A 22,745-nucleotide genomic window follows, 5' to 3' on the forward strand; every position below is an offset into this window, starting at 1 on the left:
TCCTGGTTCGTTGTTAACTAAACTACTCCAGTCCACCCCCGCAGAGATGATTTACCTCAACTGAGGATTTAATCCACTAATCGCACGGATTACAATGGTTTTCCACTTAGTCAGCAACTAAGTCTTCCAGAGTCTTCTGATCACACACTGATCACTCCAGGAACAACTGCTTAGATACCCTCTAAGACTTTTCTAGAGTATATTGATCCACACGATCACTCTAGTTACAACCTGCTTAGATAACCTCTAAGACTTCCTAGAGTATTCTGATCCACACGATCACTCTAGTTCCTTACAACTTAATGTAATCAATTCTAAGAGTATTACAATTGCTTCTTAAAAGCTATAATCACAAACTGTGATATTTCTCTTAACGTTTAAGCTTAATCTCACTAATATATTACAACAGCAATGTAGTGAGCTTTGATGAAGATGAAGATTCTGAGCTTTGAGTTTGAACAGCGTTTCAGCAAGTTAATATGAGTTGTTTTTTGTGCAGAATCGTTAACCTTGCTTCTCATCAGAACTTCATATTTATAGGCGTTGGAGAAGATGACCGTTGAGTGCATTTAATGCTTTGCGTGTTCCGTACAGCATCGCATTTAATGTTATACGCTTTTGTCAACTACCTCGAGCCTTGTTCACGCTGTGTCTACTGACGTAGCCTTTAGTAGCTTTTAACGTTCCTTTTGTCAGTCAGCGTAGCTTGCCACTTGTACTTCCTTCTGATCTGATGTTTGTGAATACAACGTTTGAATATCATCAGAGTCAAACAGCTTGGTGCAAAGCATCTTCTGATCTTCTGACCTTGAAGTGCTTCTGAGCGTGATACCATCAGAACTTCAGTGCTTCTGTTCTCTTGTTCTTCTGATGCTTCCATAGACCCATGTTCTGATTCTGCTTCGACCATCTTCTGATGTCTTGCCAGACCATGTTCTGATGTTGCATGCTGAACCCTTTGAGACAAAGCTTCTGAGCGCTGAATTATGCGTACTCTTTATATATATATTTCCTGAAAAGGAAATTGCATTGGATTAGAGTACCATATTATCTTAAGCAAAAATTCATATTATTGTTATCATCAAAACTAAGATAATTGATCAGAACAAATCTTGTTCTAACAATCTCCCCCTTTTTGATGATGACAAAAACATATATAAATGATATGAATTTGCGATCAGAAAGAACAGACGGCAAAAGACAAATTACACAGCTATAGCATAAGCATATGAATATGTCTCCCCCTGAGATTAACAATCTCCCCCTGAAATAAATACTCGAAGAACTTTCAATAAAAGACTTCCCTGATTATTTCGGTAGAGACGATCATATAAGCTTCTGTCTTCAGAGAATTCATAGCTTCTGACTTCTGCTTCCATTGGACAGCTTCAGAACTAGAATTTCTTTAGATCCCTAGAACATTCACAGCTTCTGATTCCTGCTTCCATCTAGGACAGCTTCAGAACTTGAATTTCTTTGATCTTCTGAACATTCACAGCTTCTGACTTCTGCTTCCATCTAGGACAGCTTCAGAACTTGAATTTCTTTGATCTTCTGAACATTCACAGCTTCTGATTTCTGCTTCCATTTAGGACAGCTTCAGAACTTGAGTTTTCTGGATCTTTAGAACATTCACAGCTTCTGATTTCTGCTTCCCTCGGATAGCTTCAGAGCTTGAATTTCTACCAACCTCACTTCATGCTAGATTTGTATCAGAACATTGTTGAATGTACCAGAGCATCATCAGAGCATCTCTACATCCTGAAATGTTACAGAACAAAAACTAAACGACAAAAGTCAGCATGAACGAGTCAGAACATAAAATGTATATTTGAACACATGATATGTATCAGAGCCATATAGGCTAAAACAATGTATCAGAGCAAATAGAATTTTGTCAGAGAAAATAGACAAATATGGATCAAATTCTATTATCAGTGCTTCTGATTCATTCTTCTTTCTTGCTTCTGATCTCTGAAGCTTGACAGCACTCAACTTGCTTCAGTTTCCATGGTTTTGCTTCTTGTGTTTGCTTTGAAGATTCTCTTCACTTCTTTATACCTGCAAAACACTTAAACCATATAGAACTTGCAGTTCTTGTTAGAAAATGTGTGGGAGCTTTACCCAGCAACTGATTAAATCAAATCATTTATCACATATTTCTCCCCCTTTTTGTCATATCATCAAAAAGCAAAAAAGATTCAGAGACAAACAAAACGAAACACACGGAGGAAGAAGATGATTTCATTGAAGTTCAAACAGCAGGTACAGAAGTACATGAAGATAAGAAAGATCAGATGCACAAAGACAGATGCAACGAAAAGAAAGAAACAACACAGACTCAATCTAAGATGGCCCTAGCCTTGACAAGATCTTGGCCAGCATCTCTTTAACCTCATTGTTGTGTCCTTCTTGCCTCACCATGAAAGCGTTATACTTATCATTGAGTGAGCTTTGCTCATCCTGTCTCTTCTGAATTTCTTCCAGAGTCCTTGCAAGACGAGAAGATTCATCAGAAGAAGCTTCACAGCTTCTATCCACAGGGATGACATGTTGATCTGCAGCTTCCATAGATAGATCATTTGCAGGGATTTCCTCAACAGGAACAGTTTTAGCAACATGATCTTCAGCATCTGCTTCTTGCATAGAAGCATCTCCATATTCTGCAGCAGGAATTTCCGAGTCTCCATTCTCAAGTGCCTGAAGAATGGCAGCTAGATTCCTGGGAGCAGAAGGACCTTCAACTTCTGGTGGGTCAACAACTTCTGGAATGACCAATCTTGGGTCTTCCTTAGATGGGTTTTCCCTCAGAAAGTCAAAGAGAGTCTTGAAATCTCCAAGAAGGACAGGATAATCAGGAATCCAGATAACCATATCCCTGCATGGATTTGCTTCCATTTCAGCAGCCAATCTTAATTGTTCCATCTCATCCAAGAAGGGCTTCTCTTCCAACAGATGTCTTCCTTTGAGACTAGCAAACCAGAAGTCTTCATAATTCCTGAGACTTCCACGAGGCCGTGGGGCAGCAGCTACACAGGCTTCCTGAAGTTCTAAAAATAGAGCATCTGATTCTCTGCGAAAAATCCTCCAGAAGTTCCGCATAGCAACATCATTCAATCCAGAACTTTCAGCAATTCTGAGAGTATCAAAGGTACTTCTGAGATTCCTCTTTATGTTTTCAAAAACTACACCAATAGGATGTACAGGGCGGAATTTTATTTGGGTTTTTGAAAAGGCAGGGTTGGAAGTGAAGTAAGGATGAGGTTCTCTATCCAACCTATAAGAAGATTCTGCTTCAGTATCAGAATCTAACACTACCACTTCAGCTTCAGGACGAGGCTTGGGAGTGTAGTTGCAATCACGGAGCAGCTGCTCATGTGATGCAGAGGTTGGAAGAGGAGAATCACAAAGATTGTTTTGAGAGGTGGAGGGAGTATGTTCAAGGGTGGCATTGAGAGAAGGTTGAGATGGAAAGAGAGTTTGAAGGGGTGGTATATCCAGAACAGGATTTATGGTAGGTGGAGAGGAAGGAATGGTTATAGGAGAAGATGGAGGTGTAAGAACATGGACAAAGACAGGTGATTCTAATGTGGCTTTTTCTGGTTCAGGTGTAGGGACAACCTCTATTGGTGCAGCTTCTGAACAAACAGCAGGAACAGAATCAGGTTCAGAAATGCATATACCTTTGGAACCTCTCAGAAAAGCTTTGGCCACATCCTCAGTCTTCTTCTGCTTCTTACTCTTCGGCTCTTCAATAATCTTTGTTTTGCCGCTAGCGATTTCTTTCCTTCTGACATATGCCAGAACTTCTGGTTGATTCTCAGCCTCTTGAGAGACATTTTCTTCATCAGATTCTTGAAGAATCATCTTTCTTTTTCTGATTTTCTTCTTCTCAACAACTTCAACAATCTCAGCATTGTTATTTGACTTCTTCTTCTTTTTCTCAGCTTCCTTCTTTTTCTTCTCAAAATCAGCAGAGACAGCCTTAACAACCTTTGCAATGACTTCTTCTGGGACCACTTCTTTCTTGGTGGTAGCAGCAGGATGATCAAACTTTCTTTTGGTCCTTTCTTCCTTCTTACGATTCACTTTAATAGGAGCACCTTTGTCTTGATCTTTAAGACTCTTATCCTCTTTTTGTGACTTCAGATACTTAGTTCTGACTTCAGGTACCTCACTATTGAAGAAGGTTTCAAAGTCAGCTAGTACTGGTTTTCTTCTGATTCTTGTTCCAGCTAGAGGTTGAGGAACTTTGAGGATAGTGTCAATTATTTTCATCTTCTTTAAAGAAAAAGCATTCAGACAGGCTCCAGAGGTGACAGCAAGGTTTTTGATAATACCTTCAGACTCCAGACTCTCAACAATCTTGGAATGCACCAGAAGGTTTGTAATAATTCTACCAAAAGGAATGATTGTTCCACCATTTTCTTTTCTGAAAGCGTTTCTGGAATCCTTTACTGCTTTCCACATATGGTTGAAGATAATGTAAATCGCATCAACCTTCTTCTGAGTGGCAATGCAATAAAGAATATACCTTTGATCACTACTGATGAAATCCGAGGCATGTGTTGCTTTCCTATGGTAGAAACACCCAAGAAGGATCTTTGTCCAGATTCTGTAGACATCTCTCAAATCCTTGACGTGTTTTGTTTTCTTGACATTTGGATAGAGAGTGGATAGAACATCTCCCAAATCTGCCCTTTGATCAAACTCAAAAACCCCTTCAGGGTTTTTCAGATCAAACATCATTCTTAGGATGTTTTCAGTAATAACAACAAACTTTCCATGGACGAAAGAAAGTATAGATTTTGGAGCAACCACAGCATGTGCCCAGAACTCCTTGACAAGATCCGGATAAACTGGACCAACGAACTCAGCAAACAACGAGGTCCATCCTTGAAAGATGATGTCTTCTTTAAGGTGAAATTGGTTTTCTTCAATGTTGTCAAAGTCAACCATGAGTTCACACAGAACTTCCAATTCATCTTTAGGAATGGAGCATGCAACAACAGGGGTGAGTTGCAAAGTTTCTTCTTGGAGATGATGAGGAACAGATGACTCAGCATTTTGGGATGAGAAGGCAGCCATGGATGCAGAATGAACAAAAACGAACAAGAAAAGCAAACTGGGTTTTCGATTAGGGTTTTTAGAAAAACGGCTAAGAACTTTTCAAACGAGAGAATGCAAGAAGAGAGAGAGACAAGGGAGCGAAAAAGATGTAAGATATGATTTGAAAAGAATATAAGGAGACAAATATAAACTAGAAAATGAAAAAGAATAAATAAACAAATTGAATAGTTTCAGAATCAAAAGAAATCATTTTCATTAAATGACAAGTGACGTGAGGAGAGAGATTGTGGTAAAAGAAATGATTTAAAAACGGTTACCTAGGTCGGCGTCTTTTCAACTGCACGCTTCGTACTAACCGTGCAGACACGTGTTCACCATCAGATAATAGATGACAGCTGTAAATTTTAGAATAGACTTTACACCTTCAGATTCAGATCACTGCTTCTGATCTGATCAACTTTCTCTTCTGGAAACACTCCTTCTGAAGTGTGCTGATATAAATCTAAGAGATCTTCTGATCCATTACTTCTGATATACACAGCTTCTGGAGGCTCACTTCTTTGTTCTGCAGCTTCTGATACGACAAAGTTGTATCTGCAGAAATTCTTAAGCTGCTTTGTTTCATCAGAAACAAGTTTATCATCAAACCAGATATTTATTGATTCGTCCACAATCAATGTTTCAATATTGTCTATTCTGTAGCATTTAGATCATTCAGAATAATCAAGAACGAAACATCAGTGCTTTAGAGACAAACAAAACAGATGGTTCCAAGACTAATGAACTTTCTTTTCTGATCTCCTACGAACATAGTTTCTTCAACAGATTTAAGAACCAGAACTTGGAAGACAGTCTTTCTTCCCTTCAAGTGTTGAGACCAACTTGAGTCCAGGAGACATGTCATGTTGACTTTTATCTTCTTTGTCACCAAGAGAATCTGCAAAATAAATAGTCTTTTTCTTTGGTACCCACATCTTCTTGGGTCCTTTCTTGTTAGATTTTCTCAAGTTCTGATTGAACTTGGATTTAACATTGTAAGCAATAGGAGGAACAGCATGATAATTCTTAATGTGAGTTTCATGATATTTCCTAGGTTGTGTCACATGCTTCTTAGTGTGTGTTATGAGAAAGCTTTGAGCATGTGAAGTGTGCCTAATATCATGGGAGTGGCCATACTTGAACTGATCATACAATGGCTTGTATGTGAATTTCATTTCATCAACAGGTTCAAGTTTGTATGGGGTTTCACCCTCAAAACCAATGCCGACTCTTTTGTTTCCAGACACAGCATATATCATAGAAGCTAGCTAACTTCTGCCAATACTTCTAGATAAGAACTTCCTGAAACTTAAATCATATTCTTTCAGAATATGGTTTAGACTAGGAGTGGATTTTTCTAAATCAGAAGGAGATCCAACATTATTGGATAATTTTAAAAGTTTTTCTTTTAATTCAGAATTCTCCAACTCAAGCTTCTTTGTTTCAAATTCAAATAGCTTTTTCAGCTTTTTGTATTTGAGACTGATCTGAGACTTGAGTTCCAGAAGTTCAGTTAGACCGGAAACTAACTCATCTCTAGTAAGTTCAGAAAATACCTCTTCAGAATCTGATTCTGATGTAGATTCTGATCCATCATCTTCTGTCGCCATCAGCGCACAGTTAGCCTGCTCATCTTCAGAGTCTGAATCATCTTCTGACTCATCCCAGGTTGCCATAAGACCTTTCTTCTTATGAAACTTCTTCTTGGGATTTTCCTTCTGAAGATTTGGACATTCATTCTTGAAGTGTCCAGGCTCATTGCATTCATAGCACATGACCTTCTTCTTGTCAAATCTTCTGTCATCAGAAGATTCTCCACGTTCAAATTTCTTTGAACTTCTGAAGCCTCTGAACTTCCTTTGCTTGGTCTTCCAGAGTTGATTTAGCCTTCTGGAGATCAAGGACAGTTCATCTTCTTCTTCAGATTCTGATTCTTCAGGATCTTCTTCTCTAGCCTGAAAAGCGTTAGTGCATTTCTTGATATTGGATTTTAATGCAATAGACTTACCTTTCTTTTGAGGCTCATTTGCGTCCAGCTCTATTTCATGACTTCTCAAGGCACTGATAAGCTCTTCCAGAGAAACTTCATTCAGATTCTTTGCAATCTTGAATGCAGTCACCATAGGACCCCATCTTCTGGGTAAGCTTCTGATGATCTTCTTTACGTGATCAGCCTTGGTGTATCCCTTGTCAAGAACTCTCAATCCAGCAGTAAGAGTTTGAAATCTTGAAAACATCTTTTCAATGTCTTCATCATCCTCCATCTTGAAGGCTTCATACTTCTGGATTAAGGCTAGAGCTTTAGTCTCCTTGACTTGAGCATTTCCTTCATGAGTCATTTTCAAAGACTCATATATGTCATAGGCCGTTTCCCTGTTAGATATCTTCTCATACTCAGCATGAGAGATAGCATTCAGCAAAACAGTTCTGCATTTATGATGATTCCTGAAGAGCTTCTTCTGATCATCATTCATTTCTTGCCTTGTCAGCTTTACGCCACTGGCATTTACTGGATGTTTGTAACCATCCATCAGAAGATCCCATAGATCACCATCTAGACCAAGAAAGTAACTTTCCAGTTTATCTTTCCAGTATTCAAAGTTTTCACCATCAAATACCGGCGGTCTAGTATAACCATTGTTACCGTTGTATTGCTCAGCAGAGCCAGATGTAGATGCAGGTGTAGACTTTTCACTTTCATCAACCATCTTTTACTGAAGCGTTTTTCTCTTCCTGAATCTTTTCTAAACACGGTTAAGTGCTTGCACCTTAGAACCGGCGCTCTGATACCAATTGAAGGATAGAAAAACACTTAGAAAGGGGGGGTTTGAATAAGTGTAGCTTTAAAAACTTGACAGATAAAAATAAATTGCACAGTTATTTTTATCCTGGTTCGTTGTTAACTAAACTACTCCAGTCCACCCCCGCAGAGATGATTTACCTCAACTGAGGATTTAATCCACTAATCGCACGGATTACAATGGTTTTCCACTTAGTCAGCAACTAAGTCTTCCAGAGTCTTCTGATCACACACTGATCACTCCAGGAACAACTGCTTAGATACCCTCTAAGACTTTTCTAGAGTATACTGATCCACACGATCACTCTAGTTACAACCTGCTTAGATAACCTCTAAGACTTCCTAGAGTATTCTGATCCACACGATCACTCTAGTTCCTTACAACTTAATGTAATCAATTCTAAGAGTATTACAATTGCTTCTTAAAATCTATAATCACAAACTGTGATATTTCTCTTAACGTTTAAGCTTAATCTCACTAATATATTACAACAGCAATGTAGTGAGCTTTGATGAAGATGAAGATTCTGAGCTTTGAGTTTGAACAGCGTTTCAGCAAGTTAATATGAGTTGTTTTTTGTGCAGAATCGTTAACCTTGCTTCTCATCAGAACTTCATATTTATAGGCGTTGGAGAAGATGACCGTTGAGTGCATTTAATGCTTTGCGTGTTCCGTACAGCATCGCATTTAATGTTATACGCTTTTGTCAACTACCTCGAGCCTTGTTCACGCTGTGTCTACTGACGTAGCCTTTAGTAGCTTTTAACGTTCCTTTTGTCAGTCAGCGTAGCTTGCCACTTGTACTTCCTTCTGATCTGATGTTTGTGAATACAACGTTTGAATATCATCAGAGTCAAACAGCTTGGTGCAAAGCATCTTCTGATCTTCTGACCTTGAAGTGCTTCTGAGCGTGATACCATCAGAACTTCAGTGCTTCTGTTCTCTTGTTCTTCTGATGCTTCCATAGACCCATGTTCTGATTCTGCTTCGACCATCTTCTGATGTCTTGCCAGACCATGTTCTGATGTTGCATGCTGAACCCTTTGAGACAAAGCTTCTGAGCGCTGAATTATGCGTACTCTTTATATATATATTTCCTGAAAAGGAAATTGCATTGGATTAGAGTACCATATTATCTTAAGCAAAAATTCATATTATTGTTATCATCAAAACTAAGATAATTGATCAGAACAAATCTTGTTCTAACATACGGAAGGGTGTTGCAATGAAAATTATAGGTCTTAATTGTAGATGCATATACGGAAGGGCGTTACATTGAAAATTAAAGGTCTTTACTGTAGATGCATCTACGGAAAGGAGAAATCTATGCCTTTCCGTGGATATATCTACGGAACATTCTATGACAGACATTGTGTGGTCCATAGTCTTCAAAGGCTTCTATAAATTTGGGGTTTCTAGGTTTGCAATACACACAAGCACAAACCCTAAACACAAACACAAAAATGTCTCGCATTAGGTCAGATGGATGTCACCGAACATCAATGAAGCGTTCCGACCTTGAATCGGAATATCGCATAAGGGAAGGGCATGTCATTTTCTCTCCCGTCAAACCCCCCGTGTCGGTGAAGTTTTGGAATATCCATTCTTTCGACCAACTCAAGAGGACTATCATGTCTTTTTTAGAGGGGGAGTATAAACCCGGAGAAGAAATCAAAAGGATCCAGAGGCTTAGAACAAGGACCTAGCTTGAAACCGGAAAAACGGAACGTTGGTGGGATGAAGTGAAATACGACATTGATTTCATTCAAATGATGCATGGAACATATGACATTGTCTTAACCGTTGTAATTTCTTATCTCTTAGTTTTCTTAATTTTCTCTATAATGCTGATTAATCAATGAATTAATGTAATGTCTTTTATGGTTAAAAATGCTTTTGCTCTGAGGTTGTTAAACAAAAAAAAGTGCTTCAAAAAATGCACCTACGGAAACACGAGGGCAAAATGGTCAATTCGATGGTTGAGAAATTCTCTTTTTTAAAATCTAAAAAAAAAAAAAATTGTATGTCTTACTCTATTTTATTAAAAAGGTAATAACATCATTTCATAATTTTCATTCCAAATGTGGAGATGATCGATATAACTGTTGCCTACCTGGTAAAACCCCCCAAATCATGAGCACTAGTTAGTTCAATACGCATATTTGTTTTTATTAGTTAAAAAAAACGGTATGTTCGACCAATCGTTAGTTGGTCCAGTGGTGATTGGCGCTGGACTTGGTAGGGAGAACCACGGTTCGATCCCCCGCAACTGCGATCGGGAGGGGGATGGAACCACTTGATGCCAGAACTCGCCCCCGAACCGGACTAAACCGGTGGTATAAAGCCAAAAAAAAACGGTATGTTCGTTTACTTGCACAAAATAAGACGAAAACAAAACACACACACATCAAATGTGAAAACAAAAAAGTCGGTGTTGTAAATGCCCTCCACTCTCACTGTCTAATACACCACAACACCCATATGCTCCCTCCTCTGGGCTTTGGTTTGTTTCATTCACTTCTCTCAATCCCCATTACTATGAACCTCATCATCATAACCAACCCTAACCCTAAATCAAATCTCTAACAACACTAACACTCACACAAACACATCGTTATGGGGCAAGAGAATCACTTAACTCAAAAGAGAACAACCAGCGTCGGAGGCTTACCAACCTCCACAACAACAACCCCAACCTCCTCACGTAACCGAGCTCTCCCACGTGGCCGTCAGATCCAGAAAACATTCAACAACATCAAGATCACAATCCTCTGCGGGTTCGTCACCATTCTCGTCCTACGTGGCACCATCGGTGTTAATCTCGGGACGACGCAAAACGACGCTGTGAATCAGCATGTTATCGAGGAAACGAACCGGATCCTCGCGGAGATCCGATCTGATTCCGATCCGGCCGATCGGAATCAGACCGAGACTTTTATGAGTTTGAATGAGACTTATGCGCTGGGTCCTAAGATCCGGAATTGGGATACGGAGAGGAGAAGTTGGCTTGGGAAGAATCCTGAGTACCCTAATTTTGTTAGAGGGAAACCGAGGATCATGCTTCTTACGGGTTCGCCGCCGAAGCCGTGTGATAATCCTATTGGGGATCATTATCTTTTGAAATCTATCAAGAATAAGATCGATTATTGCAGGTTAGTGCTGTTTCTGCTTCCAATTTGTTGTATTGTAATGTTTAGTAATGCTCAATTTTGTTTGTTTGCTGTGAGTTGAAATTGATTTTGCCTTGAAATCTGATTTTTATAGGCAAATGTTAGTAAATTAGTGCTTAATGCTTTATGTTACTTTCCATGATTTGGATGCTAGACTTCGTGATGAGAACTCTTTGAAAAAATTAGCTTGTGTTAGCTTGATAATTTTTCATCAAATCTTACAAGATTTATAGTAGAAACGTAATGTACATTATTACTTCACTTTGAAGCTTAATTTCAACACAATCAATTTTGTAGATCGAACTCATTCATAATTGAGTTTAAAAATGCTGGCCCGGCTTTGTCTTTTGTGTTCTGTTGTAAGTGATTTAACTTGTTATTTAGTGCAAAGGTTACTTTTTTCATTATATGCTTTTATCTGTGATATTTATGGCTAATGCTATGGTGCACAAGTGGAATAAGTCTCGAACGATGCACACCCATTAGATTATTAAGCACCAACCTATGTAATGATAAACTCACCATGCCATGCCATCACATCATATCCACTCCCTCTTCTTCGCCTTCTCTGCCCTCTCTATTCTAGCGTGGTTGTATTGGCTTATTTTAATGGAAATTTCCAGTTTGGTTATGACAGATTCATAACTTCATATGCTAATGTATCAATAGTATACAGTAGCCCTATGGTTCTGTTATGCATCTATATCTATAATTTGCTTCTAGGTGAAAACATTGTTCACCCCAATGTCGTTAGGCTTTTAATGCTTTTCAAATTCATTAAGTATTAATTAAAAGTCTTAATGTTGTCGATGCCATATAAACATGCCAGGCAGGAATTCCTTCAAAAATTTCCTATGGCAGTTGTCCAAAACTATGTCGTGCCATAACCGCCATTTAATAACACTGAAAATGCTTAAGCGGAATTCTTTTGGGAAGTGAAGAATCAAAGAAAAGTCATACTTTTCTGTGACATGTATCATGATCGGCAGAAAACAAAAAAAACAATTGAATAAACTATATTTTCATAAGAAATTTCATTCGTCCTAAAGTGGTGTTCCCAAAATAGATCTTCCGGTAGTATTAATTTATGTGATTTTTGTTAGGTTGGTTTGGGACATAAAAATTGTTGAAGTCAGGGAGGGGGAGAAGATGGAGTAGGTTTTGTGTGGTAGGGTACATATGACCGGACTTGATGATCTATGGTGAAAAAAACTTGTGCATAATACAAGACCTATATAACACTTGTGCACAGTAGAATTAGCCTATTTTAATATGTACAATGAGTGGTTTGGATCCATTTTTGGAAAATGAGATAATAAATTTAAAAATAATTATTTATTTTTCAAGTATGAGCTGTTCATTTAAGTTGAAATTAGCTTTCAGAAACTCTTACTTAATTTTTCCATAAACGGCTCTTAGTATACAGAATTTTTTCCGGAAGAGAAGAAACTTGTTTGCTCTAAAATGCTTGAAGTTGATTTGAATTTATGCTGAATATATCTGCATTAAGCCCGTGTGTTATATTCTAATCTGTCATGTGCTACTGCAGATTGCATGGCATTGAAATTGTGTACAACATGGCTCACTTGGACATGGAGCTTGCAGGTTACTGGGCCAAATTGCCCATGATTCGGAGGCTCATGTTATCACACCCTGAGGTGGAGTGGATTTGGTGGATGGACAGTGATGCTTTCTTCACGGACATGGTGTTTGAGCTTCCCATGAGTAAATATAATGATTATAATATGATTCTTCATGGGTATCCTGATTTGTTGTTCGAGCAGAATTCTTGGATTGCGGTGAACACAGGAAGCTTTTTGTTTCGCAATTGTCAATGGTCCTTGGATTTGCTCGATGCTTGGGCCCCCATGGGCCCGAAAGGACCAATTCGGGAGGAAGCTGGAAAGATTTTGACAGCAAATCTCAAAGGAAGGCCTGCATTTGAGGCTGATGATCAATCGGCGTTGATATATTTATTGTTGTCAAAGAAGGACAAATGGATGGAAAAGGTATTTCTTGAGAATTCTTTTTATTTGCATGGTTATTGGGCTGGATTGGTGGATCGGTATGAAGAGATGATGGAGAAGTATCATCCAGGGTTAGGGGATGAGAGGTGGCCTTTTGTAACACATTTTGTGGGGTGTAAGCCTTGTGGAAGTTATGGAGATTATCCAGTGGAGAGATGCCTTAGTAGCATGGAGAGGGCTTACAATTTTGCTGATAATCAAGTGCTTAAGCTCTATGGGTTTAGGCACCGTGGATTGTTAAGTCCTAAAATCAAGCGGATCAGGAATGAGACGGTTACTCCTTTGGATTTTGTAGACCAGTTTGACATACGAAGGCAACCTGCAGGCAAGGTGGAATCAAGAAATTAGATTAAGGTTTCAAATTGCAGTTTTTGATATTATGGTTGATAATTGCAGTCAATACAACCTCAATTGCTGTCACGAAATTAGAGAAACATTGATATTTGATTTCAACTGAAACATTCATGGTGCGGTGGTTCCAGAATGTAATTTAAAACCATGAAGAAAGTAACATGTCTGGGCTGGTAATGCATAGGCTATATTTATAAGTGGAATATGATGCGAAGACGGTGAAACATGTAACTTTTTCTCTTTTGTTTTATTGTCTTGGTAAGTTAATAGGAACACCATATAGGATAAAATTCTTTCTTCATACAAGTTGTTATTTTTCTGTATCATGTTGAGTAATCAGTACTTTTTTTACTGATTTGCTGTATACTGAGCATCTTTGTGTGTTTTTCCCTTCTCTGGCGCAAATTCATGGATTTATTCCATTTCCTGTTAAATTTAGGAGTTTATTGTAACATGAGTGATCCCAGTAGTAGCACAATTGAAATGTTAATGTTCAAATTAAAATGTTAATGTTCAAATTAAAATGTTAATGTTCACGATAGAAGGGCGTGGAAACAAATATGTTTTTCAACTTGAAAGATAATTAAATTAAAAAATAAAAAGGTATTGTTAACTTGTGATGTGCTCTAAGAGTAGATGTTAAAAAGTTTAAAAGTGAAAATTAACTGTTGAGTAATATAAAATTTTAACTAGGTTTATAATTGAATTTAGACTTTATAGAGTAATATACTGATTTTAGCATGAAACCAAAGTGCATCGAACTCTCTTTTGCATTCAAATAATAATTCTACAATGTTACTCAAAGTTAAATTAAGTAGGTGTGAGGTGTGTTGATACAAGGTTTGACCCATGCTAGTAGCATTCTGTCTTTTCTCTTTATGACTTGCATAAATAAATTGTCAATACTTATAAATCAACTATTTTTTGAAAAAATAATTCTCTAAATTAAATTGAAAATAAAATGTATCATAAATCTCTTGGATTTTTTAAACTCTACATAATTAGTATCCAAATTGTGTAATTTATGTAACTAGAAAAATAAAAAAATTTAAATAATTTACATACACATGTAAGCTCTACCTCGTTCGCAATCTCAACTACAAACCGTTGCCGTACGTCCTTTACATTCTAAACATGTCACAATTATATATTCACAAAAGTTATTGGTTGTTGGCAGCAAATAATTTCTATTCAGGATCATTACTCTTCTTGTCCCCATACCTCATCCATTGTACCCTTTCATGATGCATAGGAAAAAACCACATTTTAATCGTCGAGCTCGAAAAGTACGGTATAAGCGAAGAAAGCGTCACAAATAGCGTGACAATCCAATAGGAAGGAGTCGGAGCAAGAGCCTCGACAAAGACTTTGTAAGCATTTGTGGAAAAGCTTGGAGGCAATGATCCATATACAAACATGAAGAAATACCAAAGAGCAATAGAACCCCAAATGGCAATATGTTGTACTAAGGTGAAGTATCGCACGGATAGCGCCATCTGTAGGTTTACAACCCAAACGACACAAGTATACATGGTTTCTCCTAGCATGGATTTTCCGGCGGTTTGTCCGTCCTTGTCGAAGGCTTGAAGGCCTATGGCTTTTGTGCAGAAGAAGAAGATTATTATGGCGCTGACGAATCCGTTGAGCATCCAGCTTAGAATCCGGCGCCAGCTGAATAGGACATTTTGTACACCTTCTTGGTATAAGATGGGAAACTGCAACATTAAACAGAAATAACATGGAATTTTAAAAAAAACAAGAATTTGCTAAGCACTATTTTCCGGTGATAGCTAATAAGTAGATAAATAAGTATTAACCTGGTTCGATCCGTTTCTCAGACACCACGAATCAAACACAGTTGAACCAATCGATAGATTAGCCGGTTGGTTCAACCAGTTGAACCGGTTTGGTTTTGAAAAACTTCTATTTTCAAAAGTTAAAACAAGTAAATGCAATGTTTTTGTATGTAGTCTTCTCTTTCATAAACAAGAATACTATTTTATAACAGAACAGTGAAATTTTCAGTTTCTGAATTACTAGTGCACACATGACAACCTTAATCTATATATAACCAACAGTTCACATTGAAAGTGTGTTTAGTGTCCAACACACGTCAGTGTTCAACACCAATACATGTGGTTACATTCAATTACTCTACATTTCAAATTATTACCAGTGGTCGTATCATATCAGTGTCAGTGTTGTGTTGGTATCCGTGTATGTCTCCGCGTGCTTTATAGAACATGTAAGATGGTGAATAGTAAGCTTACCTTGTGGCAGTACCTAGCAGATACATCTTGGTCAAAGACCCCAAGGGCAATGGCAGGAAGAGAAGAAAACAAGACACTATAGAAAGATAAAAACCAGTCATTGTATGCAGGCTGTCCAGAGAAAGATGCATACACCTCATATAAGAATAGAGTGAAGCCAAATGTAATATTCTTGTAGAAAAAGTAACATATCTGCCGCAAGAATAAACAAGGTATATTAGATAATTTTTCAGAACCTTAATGTTGAGATCAAGTTTCAAAAGTCTTACCATTGTGGACATCCTTCGGTAACACCAATGTCCGTGTACAAGAAGTAATCTTTCTAAATACCGGAACTGCGCAATTGCAATATCACTAGACATAACGGCCTAGGGGAGAGAGAGAGGATAAAAAAGAAAAAGTTATAACAAAATGGGATATGGAAGTGAAAATCAATAATACAAAAGAACACTGTAGTTTTTTTGAAGTACCTGCATTCCTTCAACACCACTGATTCCAACACCTACATCAGCTTCTTGAAGCATTCCTACATCATTAGCTCCATCACCAATAGCTAATGTTGTCTTCCCAGTTCCTTCTTTGACCAGTCTAGTAACCTTTAATCAGATGCACCAATAAAAATTAATTTAAAAAGCTATCCAGCACCATTTTCATAGCTAGCATACCGACGGAAACAAACACGCCCCCGGTTTGCTTTTCTCGGTTTTATCACAAAAAAAAAATTGAAGTTACAAAATACTATGCAGTTGTATAGAAAAAAATCAGTTAATTAATTTGGTACGCCAAAAGTTGGTACCCCGTTTATATGTAGGTGCAGATCATCAACCATAAAAAATAAGGACAAATTTGTCAAGTAGAGGGGAAAAACAAAGAAAAGCTTAAACATACCAGTGCCTTCTGCTTTGGTGAAGAGCGACAGCAGATAACAGATGCACAGCGAGTTGCAAGCTCTAAAAACATGTTCTTTGTATTATCCTCAAGAGCATAAACAAGTGATTTTCCATCAATTATAAGAGCAAATGTTTGCTGAGAGGGCCCTTTAGATGCAGAAAGCAGCTTAGAACCTTCCGATATCTGATGATACACACTTTCCCTTGATGCCTGTAACATGAATTCACGAAAAAATATTAGCACTCCAACTTATGTTCTTTCCCCCGAAAAAAACCAAGTCACTTTATCACTGCACTTCTTGTCAAAGATTAAAGGCTAAAATATTTTATTTTACGTTGATGATAGCCTTCTTGTCTCCATTCTTTTCCAATGCTTGAATATCTGGAATCTCCAAATGAATTATAATCTGTTTCATTCCTTGTCGAAGCAAGCGACAAGAAAAACTGCATTCGCATAGTCATGTCAAACATCTTGAAAAGTAGTTCTCACGATGAAGCCATTGTAAAGAGAAAATGCATAAGTTAAGTATAATATTATACCCGATGTTGATGGCTGTCTCCATTTTGTCCCCAGTCAAAACCCATATCTTAATTCCAGCCTGTGCAAGCTTGTCAATACATTCAGGAACCTAGCAAAACAATATTTATGATTTCAAGTCTTGATCCAACTGATACATTTTCTTTAAGAGAAATTTTTTTGTTACCCCGTTTTGGAGCTTGTCCTCTACAGCAGTGGCCCCAAGAAGGATTAGATTCCTCTCAATCTTATCTGATACTTCCTCAATCAACGATTCACGGTCTACGGTGACTGAATTTTTCACTTCGGAAAATTTATTGTCGAACTCATTATATTCTTCTTCATCGAGTTCACGATATGCCAGTATCAACGTTCTTAAACCTGCATCAGCATACTCATTCATATGTTCCAAAGTTTTCTCTTCAAACTCTCTCCCACTCTTGGCAAGCCTTTCAAACATGACACTGCATAAAAATTATAACTCAAAGCAAGTTAATAGGTTAAATGGAAAGGTAAAACTCGAAAATACCGCAGGCGACATGTTATTTAGCCGCTAACCTGTCGGCACCTTTAGAGAGTAACAAAATTCTCCCTTCTTCATCTTTCACTATCACCGACATTCTCTTCCTTGAACTATTGAATTCCAAGAGATTGAGAATCTTGAATGTCCTGCAAAATGAAATCAGTTACTTTGTAAATTACGTATTTGGATTACTTGACATGAATAAAATAAATATGAATTCACGAGTCAAAATCCCAAAATAACAAACAGACAAGAATTTGGAAAAACAAAACTAACCTGTTAACTTCATTACCAGATACCGGATCCAACTCTTTCATCGATAAACTATTCTGGGTCCTTTTATAGAATTTAAAACCAACTTCTCTTGCAGCAATCACAAATGCCGCTTCATCAGGAGATTCAGCTTCATATGACACTCTTCCAGTATCTTCATTTACTTCAGGTATGGCAGTATGGCACACAGACAATAAACGGAAAAACTTCTGTATAACATCCGCACGAGGCTCATTAACCCAATTTCCATTCATTATCCTTTCATCCATAAAGTTAAAACCTTTGATTGGTTCTTTTCGATCACGAACTTCTCTGATATCATCTGATTCTGATTCCGACCTATTAAGCTGTTGATGTATCATAGGTGAATTATTATTTATATTACCAATGGCTTGCTCAACCTCGGTGACACCACGACCATAAGCTACCCCAGCAACCGAACATTTGATGAACTCCATCGAGTTGCAAGTCAAAGTTCCAGTTTTATCAGAAAGAATCGTGTCAATTTGACCCAGTTCTTCGTTCAAGTTTGAAGTACGGGCAAGAGCCGGTTTGTCCAGTTCTTCATAGTACATATTGATATCTTGATTAATGAAGATGCATTGAAGGACTTTGACCAATTCTATTGAGAAATACAAGGAGATTGGAATGAAGAAGTTATATAGCATTAAGGCCGTCAAAAAATGAAATACAGAAGCTGCAGCAACTCTTTTAGGATCGAAGAAAATGGTGGAATCATCTGGTCTTAGATACCATCTTTTCATAACTCCGTTGTGTAAGTCGCGTTTAGTTACAATTCCAAAGAGAATAGAACCAACGAATGCAATTAAAAACAAAACACAAAATAAGAAGTAGATAATCTTATCCATCTTCTTCTCTATTTTGCTTCTTTTCGAAGGAGGATCAGTGGCATTTTGAATAACCTTCGTGTCATGACCGGTAAAGATGACTGCTCCATATACATAGTCCGTGTTACGAAGTTTAGAGTCTCGTAGAAGAAGTTGTTGAGGAGAAAGGGGATATTTTTGTCTATCAAACTCCATGCTCCCAACAAATGAGTACAAATTTGCATTTGGATCTTCACATTTGACCTCCGCTTTGAAATCACGGAATTTAAAGTCCTCGTTTAAGGAAGAAGTTACTTCCAATCCTTGTTTTAGCTTCAAATTTGTCTCCCCGTCCAAGTTCATAGTCTCAACATAACACACTGCATCGTCATAACTCGACGAAAGCAATAGGAGATCAGCAGGGAAGAACTCATCCTTCTTTACCTTCACTATATTCCCCACCTTGAGATTCTTCCACTCCGTATATTCGAAATTTCCATCACCTTTGTGAAATATAACTCTTCTATTGTTCACCTCAATATCCTATAGAACTATGCAGTTAGCTAAGTAATGAAATGATAAAACCAGTCTAATTACATTCAAATCTACAAAGCACTAACACAGACACCACACACGACAACAACAACGGTAATAATTAAAAAAAGTGAAAGTGATTGAATATAATCACATTGTCAATGTCATTTTCGTGTCGGAACCAAACACATTTTGATTCTGAAGTGTCATTTCTACATTCATATCTACATACATTTGACATTAAAAGAACAAAACTCACAACATGATAAAGTGACATTTATCAGAATACACAACTACCTGTTTTTTCCGACGCCAATCTTCAACACCTTCTTTCACCATAGTTGCTCCAGTAATGATACATAGAGGAAGAATGGCACTAACCGCCGTATACGGAGCAAGATTAGTGAAAGCCAAGATACCAGTAACAAGGAAATAGAAATTAGCTACCCTCCTAAACTGCTCAAACAACGACTTAGGCAAGAAATTAGCAACTGTATATTTTGTTGACCTAACAGAATTATCAGCATAACTATTCCTAAAATCTGATTCAAAACTATCTTGTTCATTACATATAACAACCCTAGAAAACCCTTGTCTTCCAATCTGTGGATTTTCTGTCCTAAAGTTTGATTTTTGACCACTTCTAAATGAATATATCTTGCTGAAATTAAGCTTCTTTATCTTCATACTACAACCCTTAAATCTACTTTTATCCAATAATTGAAGTAAACTAATCAAAAAAATAGGCAAATAAGACCTACTCAGATGGTAAATTTCTTTAAATTCTCAAAAAGCTACCCAACTTATTTAAAAAAGCACTTAACTTTAAAGTCCACAGCAAACAAAATTATCAAAAAAGCGCGTTTTGAAAAGCAAAGATTAAGCAGAATATATATAGAAAACCAGAAACAGTGTGAAAATTGAAGAAAATCTAGAAACTGAGACAAATTCAATAATGAAGAACTTTGAAATTGACTCCATAAAACCGTGGTTGTTGAGCATTTTATCAAAACGTGTTAATGGTAAATTTCCTAGAAATTGAATAGAAGAAACAAAGATTGGTTCTTTGTGAAGTAAGATAAAGAAGTAGCATCAAAGTGAGAGTACTAGGAACTGAAAAGTTTCATTTGAAACAAAACAGAGAAAGATCTGGATTTTGAAGATAGAATAGTAGTAAAAAAAAACCAAAAAAAAACATTATGGAATAATGTTTTTGATATTATTAATGAATGACACTAATTAATAAATAATGTAAAATGTAATTTTTCTATAAAAGAATTTAGTAATTTTTTAATTCTTTTTTTAACTTTTTTTCCATAAATCTTAGTTTTCTATTTTTAAAATTTTTTTATATATATATTTTTGATAATATTAATGAGGGAATTTTCATAAAACATAATTTTATTTTAGAGAATAATATTTATACACTGTCAGTGTAAAGTTTTTTTACACATTTAATCAATAAATAATCAACAAAATGTTATGTCATTAAAAAAAAAATTAAAATAAAAGTGGGGTGTAATTGAATGCATGATTGTGATTGATTGATATTGTAAAACTATTTTAAACTGTAGTGTGTGACTTCTTTTCTCTTTATTTTATATAATATAAATTATATTGTTAGTTTATTTAAAATAGATACAGTAAAATATAAATTTAAAATAGAGGTTTAAAATATCTTTGCAATACATGTCGATTACATTCTTAAATCTAATATATTATTAAGTAGATACATCTCATATAATTTTTTTTTAAGAAAACACATTACCACCTTAACTACTTTTATATCTTTTGCATTTTCTTTAATATTGTGTAATTTAGGCTATGTTTGTATTTTGAATTGATGGAACACGGAGTAGAATGAAATGAAATAATATTATGTTTTATTGTTTAAATTGATAAAAAAATGATGGAATTCAGCGGAACATAAAGAAATGTATTTTATTCCATTTCATTCAATTCTTTAATTTTGGTTTTATTTAATTTGGGGTATATGAAATAAAATAAGACATTTTAAATAAAATAATTATATAATGGAATGAGATTCATATTTCATTTTACTCCGACATGTTTCATTTCAACTCTATTGTGTTTTTTCAATTCAAACATAATCAAAAATTTTCTTAAAAAATTAACATAAAAGTTTATTTTATAATATCCTTCGCATTTTATGCACATAACATATCATTGTTTCAAACATTCATTTTCTTCTTTTTGTTTTATTAATATATTGTTTATTATTGAGAAATAAATATTTTCAATGATAAGAGAATAAAAAGTAATTTCCTATAAATTTAAAAAACACACTACCACTATAATTACTTTTATATCCTTTTATAGTATCTTTAATATTGTGACACACGTTATACTTTAAGGGTTTTATAAAAAATTAATATAAAAATTAATATAGAAGTTACAAATTATGCATGTATATTTGAATGTTATGGATTGTTAGCATTGCTCTATTACTTATTATCTATAGTATATAATTATTTAAAACTAAAAATAAATAAATAAAATTAATTAATTAATGAAAAAAATAATATAAAGTTTTCTATTACAATAATGATATAGTTATATATAGAATTTTTTTGGCTAAATATTTTTTTTTCTCTTAACTATATCTATGGGTTCAATTTGATCCCTTAACTTTTAAAAACATCATTTTAGTCTCTTAATTCTACAAAATCAGTCACGTTTAGGGGTGGCAAAACGGGCCGCCCGCCTCGCCCACCGTCCGCCCCGCCTTATGTCCGCCAAAAAACGAGCGGGGCGGGCATGCCCGACAAGTAAAATAGGCATAAAATTCATGTCCTCCCCGCCAAGATGGCGGGTTGGCGGGCTTATCCGCCTATTTTTATTTATATTTTTTTTAATAGATTAATAGGCTTTTTTACCTTTTAATTAAATTTTTCACTTATTTTTTAAAACATTTTTTTATAAAAGCAACTTTATAAAAAATTTACTTAAAAAAATATTATATATATTTATAAATAAATGTATAAAATAAACCATCAAGAATTGAAATTACTAGAATTAACTAAAAAAAGAGTGAGTTTTGGAGGAGAGGCGGGTTTTGGCGGGCGACGGGCTTTGGCGGGGCGGGTATGGCGGGCGGCGGCTTTTTGCGGGGCGGGCTTTGGCGAGCAGAGGGCCTAAAATCCCAACCCAACCCGTCATTTTTTGGCGGGTGCGCGGTGTCATACCCCAAATTTGTCCTACCCTTATTCATCTGGCTTATAATTCACATGCATACACCATTTAGGTCATAATACAACTCATGCATTCATATCATTGGTATCAATCAAAGACTAACAAGAAAGAACTTTTATGGCAAGGAATTTCCTACCAAATGTGAGGATCTGAAGTGTGATTATGTGGCTTTGTTTTCATTGAAGTCTTCCTGGATTAGGGTTCTTCTCAACTCAAGGCATTGGGGGAGTGTACATATTT

The 22,745-nt window shown here is 36.3% G+C and overlaps 2 protein-coding genes across 2 annotated transcripts; one reads left to right on the forward strand and one right to left on the reverse strand.

Annotated features, from left to right (window-relative positions):
- Window positions 1-10,279: 10,279 nt before the first annotated feature.
- LOC131662516 (probable xyloglucan 6-xylosyltransferase 3) lies at window positions 10,280-13,848 on the forward strand. Its single transcript, XM_058932329.1, has 2 exons — window positions 10,280-11,062; window positions 12,630-13,848. Exons 1-2 carry the CDS (start codon window positions 10,527-10,529, stop codon window positions 13,453-13,455), a joined length of 1,362 nt encoding a protein of 453 aa, XP_058788312.1. The 5' UTR covers window positions 10,280-10,526; the 3' UTR covers window positions 13,456-13,848.
- A 574-nt stretch (window positions 13,849-14,422) lies between these two features.
- LOC131662515 (putative phospholipid-transporting ATPase 9) lies at window positions 14,423-20,439 on the reverse strand. The gene is made up of 11 exons (XM_058932328.1): window positions 19,590-20,439; window positions 17,935-19,301; window positions 17,694-17,804; window positions 17,323-17,599; window positions 17,159-17,247; window positions 16,954-17,062; window positions 16,617-16,829; window positions 16,199-16,324; window positions 15,998-16,096; window positions 15,729-15,920; window positions 14,423-15,173 (listed from the first exon to the last, which is right to left on the reverse strand). Exons 1-11 carry the CDS (start codon window positions 19,977-19,979, stop codon window positions 14,646-14,648), a joined length of 3,501 nt encoding a protein of 1,166 aa, XP_058788311.1. The 5' UTR covers window positions 19,980-20,439; the 3' UTR covers window positions 14,423-14,645.
- Window positions 20,440-22,745: the final 2,306 nt, after the last annotated feature.

The sequence above is a fragment of the Vicia villosa genome, linkage group LG3 (assembly GCF_029867415.1).
Source record: "Vicia villosa cultivar HV-30 ecotype Madison, WI linkage group LG3, Vvil1.0, whole genome shotgun sequence".
NCBI lineage: Eukaryota > Viridiplantae > Streptophyta > Magnoliopsida > Fabales > Fabaceae > Vicia > Vicia villosa.

Bases quoted from the DNA above. Each gene is read 5' to 3' on its own strand.
- LOC131662516 (XM_058932329.1), top strand. From the start codon at position 10,527: ATGGGGCAAGAGAATCACTTAACTCAAAAGAGAACAACCAGCGTCGGA. The intron at 11,063-12,629 runs GTTAGTGCTGTT...GTGCTACTGCAG, and splicing joins AATAAGATCGATTATTGCAG to ATTGCATGGCATTGAAATTG.
- LOC131662515 (XM_058932328.1), bottom strand. From the start codon at position 19,979: ATGAAGATAAAGAAGCTTAATTTCAGCAAGATATATTCATTTAGAAGT. The intron at 17,248-17,322 runs GTAACAAAAAAA...TTGTTTTGCTAG, and splicing joins AGGACAAGCTCCAAAACGGG to GTTCCTGAATGTATTGACAA. The intron at 17,063-17,158 runs GTATAATATTAT...ATGCGAATGCAG, and splicing joins GAGACAGCCATCAACATCGG to TTTTTCTTGTCGCTTGCTTC.